Raw genomic sequence first — 8,814 nt, 5'->3', positions numbered from 1 at the left:
CTACCGGCTCTGACCGGGGGTGGCCGGATGCCGCCGGGAGTGGCCGTGGAGCTGCAGGTGCAGCCTCGTGGGCGGGGGCGTGTTGGTGATTCCTGTCCTCACCACCGGCAGAGAGTGAACGAGGAGGCCGAGGCAGTAAGGAAGGCGACTGGGAATCCTCTCCACCATCCTGAAGGACACGTGGGGTGTGGCCTTCTCAGCCCTGCCCAGCCCCCGCCAGTCCGGCTCCCTGTCGGTGGCAGCTGTGTCACGGGGTCTCCCGCACAGAAGAGCTGTTCTGTGAGCTCACCTTTGAGACGGGAAATGGAAGGGAGGTGCCCGAGTTGCGCTTAGGCCTGGGGCGTGAACCCGATGCGCTGGGCGGTGTTGGCAGACTGGGCAGTGAGCACTTTTGTAACTGTGTTTTTTTTTGTGCCAGTCCTGGGTCTTGAACTCAGGGCCTGGGCGCTGCCCCTGAGCCTCTCTGTGCTCAAGGCCAGTGCTCTACCTCTCGAGCCACAGTGACACTTCTGGCCTTTTCTGTGTATGTGGCTCTGAGGACTTGAACCTAGGGCCTCATGCGTGCTAGGCGAGCGCTCACCAGGAGCTGCCTTCCCAGCCCCCCGAACTACCTTTGACCCCTAGTAAGGAAGCAAGATTTTATGGAAGAAAATGTACGCAATGAGCTGAGTACAAAGTGAAGACGGGTGACCAGCCTTCCCAGCCCAGGGGGAGGGGGGAAGGGCCAGGGGCCACCGCGGCGGTGGAGGGGCCACACACGGCCTTCCTTTCCTCCCCAGGCCCAGCCAGCTCCATCCCTGGGGGTGGACAGGTGGCTGTGGCTGGAGTCACGGACGGCCGGGGTGATGTGAGGCATCGGCCCGCGGTGTGCAGCCCGAGTCTCCTCTCCTGCAGTCCTGAGGGGCCGCGGCGTTGCTTCCACCCAGGTGGGGCTGGGCCGTGAGTCAGGAGCAGGAATCCCCGAGGCTGGGCCCGTGCTCTGCCCTCCACCCTCAGCCTCCAGGGCTGCCCCGCACCCTGGAAGGAGCTGGCGAAGGCTCGGCCAGAGACGCAGTAGACGGTGGGCCGAGCACATCTGCGGGAAGGCCAGGCTGCCCGCCGCAGGGTGCAGCTCAGCAATGCTCGATGAGCGCAGGAGTCTGGCCAGCGTTGTGGGCAGAAAGCACGGTGCATACAGCGGCAGCACCACAGCTGCCAGTGAAGCACGGTGCGCACAGCCGCAGCACCACGGCCACCAGCCGCCAGCGAAGCACGGTGCACACAGCCGCAGCACCACAGCCGCCAGCGAAGCGCGGTGCGGTGCGCACAGTGGCAGCACCACGGCCGCCGGCGCCCACGCCCTCCGCAGCGCTCAGAGCCGCCTCCCCAGAGCCCCGATCTCTGGTGCAGAACAAGACGAGGCCCAGGGGAAGCAGCAGCTGGAGGAAGAACAGCGTCTCCTGCCAGGTGGCCCTGGAGGATGCCCCCCCCCCCCGGGGTAGAAGCTGGGCAGCTGGTGTCCGATTTGGGCGGCTTTGGGAACACACATGCTTTGGTGGGTGAGGGCGACCATCAGAAGCCAGGCTAGACCCGAGATGGCCAGGCTGCCCAGGGGGACAGATGGTTGACCTTGAGCTGAGCGGTCTAAAGCCACGGCAACAAGGAAGGCCACCTGCACACCGCGGCTGAGGGTCAGCAGGAAGAGAAGGGCCTGGCAGGTTGTGTGGCTGAGGACCCAGACCTTGTGGCTGGCGTAGAAGGCCAACAGGAAAGGTAGGCAGAAGGCCAGCAGCAGGTCAGCCACCTCCGGGTCGAACGGTGGATGGCGTACAGCTTCCATACCTTGAGATGGAAGAAGGTCCACAGGGCCACGGCGTCCCCGGCAAGCTCAGGCCGCACTCCAGGGCCAGGACGGCTCCCACGTTGCATCCACTGTTGGGCTGGCAGTCGAGTGGTTAGGCAGCACCATAATCCCAGCCTTGCTGTCCTGGAGCAGGGCGGGAGCGAAATGCGAGGTCTTGCCACGCTCTCTCCCTTAAAAGAAGAGGAAAAGGGTTTTCCTTTTTCCTGCCAGAAAACAGATAGATGGTTCCTGCATTTCTTCAGTGAGAAATGTAGTGAGCAGTCATAGAACTGGGTCAAGAGGAAGCCCCAGGTATTTGGGAAAAGAGGACCCTGGGGAGGGGGAAAGCCCCCTGCAGTTTTGCTTGTCTTGTGTTGTCTTAAAAAGGGGGAAATCGTGTTTTATTTCCCATCAGTGAGCCCCGAAGCGGCAGCCACAGTGTCCCAAGAGGCCGGGGGGGGGCAGAGCTGGGGTCCCCTGGCGAGCGCGCAGGGGAGCTGCGAAGCACCGGCAGGAAGATTGGGGAGGACTCAATGGTGAGGCCACTGTTCCATTGTGCTTCCTGAGAAAGTTCTCCTCCTTTCCAGAATCTGTGTAAGGCTGAGGCCTAGAAATGCACATCAAAACAAACCGACCTCGCTGCCCGGAAGCAGCACACACTTAGAGCCCTCACCCTTCCTTCTGCAGATTAGAAACCTGCTGGGCCCTTCTGGAAGAGCCGGGCAGATCTGTCTCCTGCCGTGCCCGGCTCCCTCCAGGCAGCCCGTCCTCCATACTGGTGGCTCCTCGCTTTGAACACAGCACCACAACCTCTTGGTGTCTCCCTCCTCATTCCCAGCTTCTGCCCTGGCCCCTAGGACTCTGCCTAAGGACCTGGGCGCCCCATCTCAAGACCCCTGGCCGAACCACATCCGTGCCTCTTCTGGGCCACAGCCCAGGCCCTGCATCACTGGACCCTGGTCCCCCCTCCGCAGTGGTCGCGAGCAGTGACACACATGGCCACGGCCTGGGCCGGCTGTCACAAGACTCATCTGCAGTGTGGTTTCCTGCCCGGGCTCCGCTTCCCTCTCCCTCTTCCAGTCTAGCCATGGACTTCCACCATGCTGTGTATGGCAACTGGCAAATGTCAACATGATGCACTGAACACAGCTCCTGCTTATCCTGTCAAATCAAAGGCTGAAGGCCTGACGGATAAAATGGCTGTCACCTGAGCCCACACTCTAACTCAGCCTTGTCACCAAAGCCTGGGACATTTCCTCTCTGGCTGTGCTGGCCCCTCCCCCACCTTAGCTGGCACACTGGTCACGCTCCCTGCTCCCCCCCCCCCAGCATTGCTCATTGCTCATTGTTCCTCTCTGGAAACATCCTTTTTCCTCTGATCATGCAGTAGGGATTAGCACCTGGAAAAGCACCTCCTCTTTCAGGAAGTGCTGTGTGCACCCCAGGGCCCAGACATGGGGCCTTCCTGGCTCAGAGTCCAGGCTGGCTCATGTCAGAGAAGATAGCTTGTGTGCTAGGTCACCTTTCTCTGCTTCTGTGCTCAGCCTCAGGCCTGTACTGCAAAAATACACAGACACATCTGGAAGACCTCCCAAGACCAGCCGTGGGGACGTTCCTCTCTGTTCAGAGCAGAGCGAGAAGATACAACGTGCCTGAGCGCCCCGCCCCCCGCTGTCATCAGCCGGACTGAGCCCCCCCCCCCCCGGACTTCCATGAAGAGAACACCGGGCTCTGCCCCAGCCCTTTGATTAAAGGTCAGAGTCTGCTCTGAATTTAACACGTCTCAACATATTGTAAAAAAGAAATGGCAGCGCTGGCCTCTGACCCCCCCCAGGCCTTGGGCCGTAGGCAGGCACGCTATCACTCGGAGTCACGTCCCCAGCCTTTCTCATGATGAGTTTATTTTTTTAGATTAGGTCCCGCCTTGGCTGGCGGTCCTGGGTCTGGGCACACCCATCACCTGGGGGGTAGGTGATGGGGTGGGTGGTTCTTCCCCCAGCATGAAGACAAGGTACCAGACCTATCATCCACCATGCGGCCACTATGGCGCCGGCCAGGCCTGGCCTCCTTACTTCACTGAAATCTCAATTTAGTTTCAGTAATTCCAAATCACGCTGTCCATTTGCAGGGACGGTGTTTAAAAACTAAGATTGCCCATGTCCAGTAGATAACATTGTGGAAGCATTCCTTTAAAATGGAAATCACAAAACATAAAGCGACTTTACAGAGCGCTCTGTTGCTGCCTCAGGCCGGGGGTCTGAGCCCTGGCTGGTGTCAGCCCGGGAGGCTCGGGTGAGAGCAGCTGGGGGGGGGGCTGAGCTCAGGTGGAGGAGCAGCTGGGGCCACACTGCTCCCTTCGCTCAGGCTTGGGCTCACCCAGAGTGGGTGGCATCTCCCTTGAGGGGCTCCGGAGGAGTCTGCTCGTTGGCGGGTGTGGAGGTTGGGGTGGAAGGGCTCCAGCTCTACCCTTGAGCTCGCGGCCCTCCGTGCTCCCAGGCAGCGTCCTGTCCTCTCCAGAGAGGCTGGTGGAGGCTCTGCAGCTCAGTGCCAAGCCCTGCCTGCCAGGCTGGGTGACGGCATTCGGGGCATGCGGTGGGCGGCTGACTGTCGGATGGGGCTGGGCATTGTCCTCCTCGGGGTAACCAGGGCCGGTCCGATCAGAGCTTGCATTTGGGCCCTGGTTCTGACAACATAGCACACTTGAAGCCTCCTTGGAGTTACTCTTTTTTCTTGGTTAGAGGAGGAGAGACTCAGCTCTCCCCAGCTGTGTGGATGGAAAGTATCTGGACCGGGGCCTGTAGACACTTAGTTATCATCTGAAGCTCTACAGTGCGCTGGCTGTGTGGGAAGGGCCCTTTAAGATGGTGAGTCAGTTTAGAATCCCTGCTGGTTTCTGGTCTTCCAGAGATGGGTGGGCAGGAGGCTCGGGCAAGCTGGCTGGCTGGCTGGCTGGCAGTGCCAAGATGAACAGCATCTGGGGCGAAGGCGCCTCGTGGGCTAGGTGAGCTGCCCTGCCGGCGGTGGGGGGAGCTGAGGGGTCAGGAGCGGGCTCTGTCCCTGGGTCTCCGGGCAGGAGGCGGTGCCCACGGGCGAGCGGAGGGAGCCACGCCTTCCCACTGCGCGCAGGACGCCAGGCATGTGTGCGTGCGTGTGTGCGTCTCTGTGTGTGTGTGCGTGTGTGTGTCCATCTGTGTGTGCGTGTGTGCGTGTGTGTGTCCATCTCTGTGTGTGTGTGCGTGTGTGCGTGTGTGTCCATCTGTGTGTGTGCACGTGTGTGTGCACATGTGTGTGTGTGTGTGTGCGTGTGTGTGTGTGACAGTGGTGATGAGTTTGACTAGCACCTACCTCATCTCCGGTGGCTGTGGTCAGCCTGAAGCCGTGACACTGGTGGCGCTTCCTCCGTCCCTGGGGCCGGTGGGCATTTCCCGGGGGGTGGGGGAGGGCGGCCTGTGCCGTCCCGGTCTGCCCGTCTGCACGCAGACGTGCGCAGTGCCTGCCTGGTCTGAAGCCCCTGGTCCTCCTCCGAGGAGGGGGAGCCCCTCCTCAGAGCCTCCACAGGGCCCGCGGCCCCCGGCCGGAGGGGGTCGGTGCTTTGGGGGGGCTGCCGGGCCGGGGCAGGCTTCAGGCTGACCTCTGAACTCGAGCATCTTCCAGGGCTGCGAGGGACAGGCCTGCCACCAATGGCTGACGCTAGATGTCTTCGCAGGAGTCAGCGGCGGGCTGGGGCTTGCAGCGTGTGGGGTGAGTCTGCGAGGGGCACCCGGCAGGGGGTGTGGGCAGGGGGTGGCACCTCTGAGCAGGAGGACGCGAGGCCACTGGCCGGCTGGAGGGCACGGGGGTCCAGGGAGGAGCACTGCGCCCTTCCCCTTCCCGACCAGGGTGCTGACGGGTCACCCGGGGCCCACAGAGCCAGCGGAGCTGAGCCGCGCGGAGGACCCGCGTCCAGCAGCTGTGGCGGAGCGCAAGAAGCCGGCCACCAAGGCCAGGGTCCCCTGGGAAGAAGGCCCGGCTCAGGAGCTGCTGGTGAGGACGGTTCCCTGGCGGAGCGTGAAACAGGCCACAGAGACCAGGTGGCCTTCCTGAGGTCACACAGCAGAGCACGGGAGGCCAGGATCCGCGCCTGAGTCTGTACCGCCCCCTGCAGGTCACATGCCACAGTAATAGCTAGAAAAGCGCAGAGCCCCCAGTTCACGCGGCCCCTGCTGGACGGAGGGCGCCGCGTGTCCTCCCGTTCTCCTCGCTGGGCTCTGGCGGGCAGTGCTTGGCGGTGTCCGAGGGGCGGTACCCGGGGGTGTCCGAGGGGCGGTGTCCGAGGGGCGGTGTCCGAGGGGCGGTGTCTGAGGGGCGCCCGGCCTTCTCCCCCCCAGCGCCTGCAGAAGCTCGTCTGCCAGCTCCAAGGAGAGCTCCGGGCGCAGGCGTCTCGGTGGTCAGCCGCTCACAGGAGACTCCAGAGTCAGATGGACGTGCTGGCTTCACAGAACCTGGAGCTCCGGGAGGCGCTGAGAGGTTTGGGGCTGCAGCTGCTGCAAGCGTCCGAGGCGCCGCCCGCGCCCGTCCCCACGGGACAGTCCAGCCCGCGGGTACAGCAGGCCTGGCCCTACTCCTGATGGGGGCGGCACGGCGGGAGGGCCTGCTTCCTCATGGGGGGGGGGGGGGAGGGCTGCTTCCTCATGGGTGGGCGGGGGGAGGGCTGCTTCCTCATGGGTGGGGGGGCTGCTTCCTCACGGGGTGAGGGTGGGAGGGTGGGCTGCTTCCTCACGGGGTGAGGGTGGGAGGGTGGGCTGCCTCCTCACGGGGTGCGGGTGGGAGGGGGTGGCACCTGGCACTCTGGAGGTGGCGCCCTTCAGCTCCTCCTGGAACCCTTTCCCCCCAGGCTTGCACCCCGTCTCCAGGCCAGCTCAGGAGTCTAGGTCAACGGCAGCACACGGGGTTGGGGGAGTCATTAACTCCATGTGGCCACAGCGGGGTTGGAGTCGGGCTGAGGTCACCGTGAGCGTGGGTGGAGCTGATCACCCCAGAGTGGGCGGGCGACAGACACCGCAGCCCCACGCCACGAGAGGCGCTTCCCAGAGCCGCTGGCCCCAACGCAAAGGCGGCCTCGGCTGCGGGGAGGGGGCCACTCAGGACACATTTCCCAGCTGGGCCTGCACCTGGAGGCACCAGCCGGCCGCACTCCCAGTGCTGACACACAGACTCCTGGGGTGTGCAGATGGCCCAGGGGTTTCTGTGGATGCTAACCCACACTGCTGACCCGAGCTGACCAGGTCAACTGAATACAGAATGGCTGGAGAATGTGGGGTATTCCTGGCATGGGAGCATCAGAAGGCTACACACACCTACACACACATGTCCATGCACAGGAGCACGCAGAGACCCATACCTATGCACACACAGACATATGCATATGCACACGCACACGAGCACACTTGTAAATGCTTGTATGATTACACAGGTGCACAAGTATACACATGTACGCATATACATGCAAACCTGCACATGCACAGACATGTATACAATCACACATATATGAGTACATGTGCACACGGCTGCACACATACACATACACACATGTGCATATATGCACACACAGAAATACACAGATTCACATATGGTTATACCCATGCATGCAATTATATACCTCCATATACCACACATATATGTACACATGTACACATTCAAGCACAGATGCACACACTACAAATATATGCACTCCTGTGCACACACATGCACATACATGCTTGCACACACACTCAGAAGGGCTGCAGAGGAGCCAGCAGTCAGGAGCAGCGGAAGGACCTGGGGGCTGAGTCTCTGTGGAGCAAGCAGTGGTTGTGTGTCAGTAGGAACTGGGATTTGCTGCTGCTGCTACTGCTGCAGGAGGCCACCTGACATCTTGTGCGAGTTTAGGCACCTCCTCCTGGCCAATCATGCCCTCCACTCCCGTTCACAGCACGCCGGGCAAGCATTTTGTAACACCTCCCCGGGCAGCAGGGAAACCTTGGTGGGCAGCTCTCTGCAGGTGTCCTGGCCTTCCAGATGCTCACTGATTCTGCATTTGCCTCGCCTGGCCTTGGGCTATGTGGGGAACAGTGTGTGACCTTCCCCCAAGGATGTGCCTGGTGTGTCTGTGTGCAGACATGATTTAGGGTCATGTCAAAAATACTGACACATTAAGCTGGGCACCAGTGACTCTTGCCCGTAATCCTAGATACTCAGGAGGCTGAGATCAGAGGGTCATGATTTGAAGCCAGCCCAGACAGGAAAGTCTGTGAGACTCTTATGTCCACTAAACTACCAAAAAAAGTTGGTTCAAAATGATACAGCACTAACCTTGAGCAAAAGAGACTCAGGGACTGAGTTCAAGTCCTGACGGGCACACACAAAATACTGACATGAGAGCAAGGTGTGCAGCCAGTGCGAGTTCCTCCTGCCTCAGAGAAGTCTGCGAAAACTGAAAATCCAGACCCCAGGCACCACACTCTGCCTATGGGTCTGCTGTTGGCAGAAGTTGTCCCAGGCAGGAGTGCGAGCTCTAGCTGCACAGCTCTGAAGATGCAGAGCCACCAGACACAGAGCTACCAGACAAGGACCACCAGACACAGGGCCACCAGACAGAGAGCCACCAGACTCAGTTCCACCAGACACAGGGTCACCAGACTCAGATCCACCAGACTCAGATCAACTAGACTCATAGCCACCAGACAAAGAGCCCCCAGATACAGTGCCACCAGACTCAGATCCACCAGACACAGGGCCACCAGACACAGATCCACCAGACACAGGGCCACCAGACACAGATCCACCAGACACAGGGCCACCAGACTCAGATCCAGCAGACACAGATCCACCAGACACAGATCCATCAGACACAGAGCCACCAGACACAGGACCACCAGACTCAGATCCACCAGACACAGATCCATCAGACTCAGATCCACCAACACAGAGCCACCAGACACAGATCCACCAGACTCAGATCCACCAGACACAGA

The 8,814-nt window shown here is 61.1% G+C and overlaps 2 protein-coding genes across 2 annotated transcripts in view; one reads left to right on the top strand and one right to left on the bottom strand.

Annotated features, from left to right (window-relative positions):
• Gpr31 (G protein-coupled receptor 31) lies at window positions 1–1,908 on the bottom strand. The gene is given in 5 exon segments (XM_013024515.1): window positions 1–229; window positions 1,017–1,191; window positions 1,274–1,472; window positions 1,475–1,797; window positions 1,800–1,908. Coding segments are annotated over 5 exon segments (1,035 nt in total).
• Window positions 1,909–5,516: 3,608 nt separating this feature from the next.
• Window positions 5,517–8,814, top strand: part of LOC105991788 (centromere protein J-like) — a 15,624-nt gene continuing 12,326 nt past the window's right edge. Inside the window, exons 1-3 of the mRNA XM_013024514.1 lie at window positions 5,517–5,563; window positions 5,701–5,892; window positions 5,967–6,402. Coding sequence (XP_012879968.1) covers window positions 5,517–5,563; window positions 5,701–5,892; window positions 5,967–6,402 — 675 coding nt within the window. The remainder of the gene's footprint in view (window positions 5,564–5,700; window positions 5,893–5,966; window positions 6,403–8,814) is intronic.

Source organism: Dipodomys ordii, unplaced genomic scaffold (assembly GCF_000151885.1).
Source record: "Dipodomys ordii isolate 6190 unplaced genomic scaffold, Dord_2.0 Scaffold77, whole genome shotgun sequence".
NCBI lineage: Eukaryota > Metazoa > Chordata > Mammalia > Rodentia > Heteromyidae > Dipodomys > Dipodomys ordii.
The sequence above is the reverse complement of the archived record's forward strand: the minus strand, read 5'-3'. Positions and strand labels throughout refer to the sequence as shown.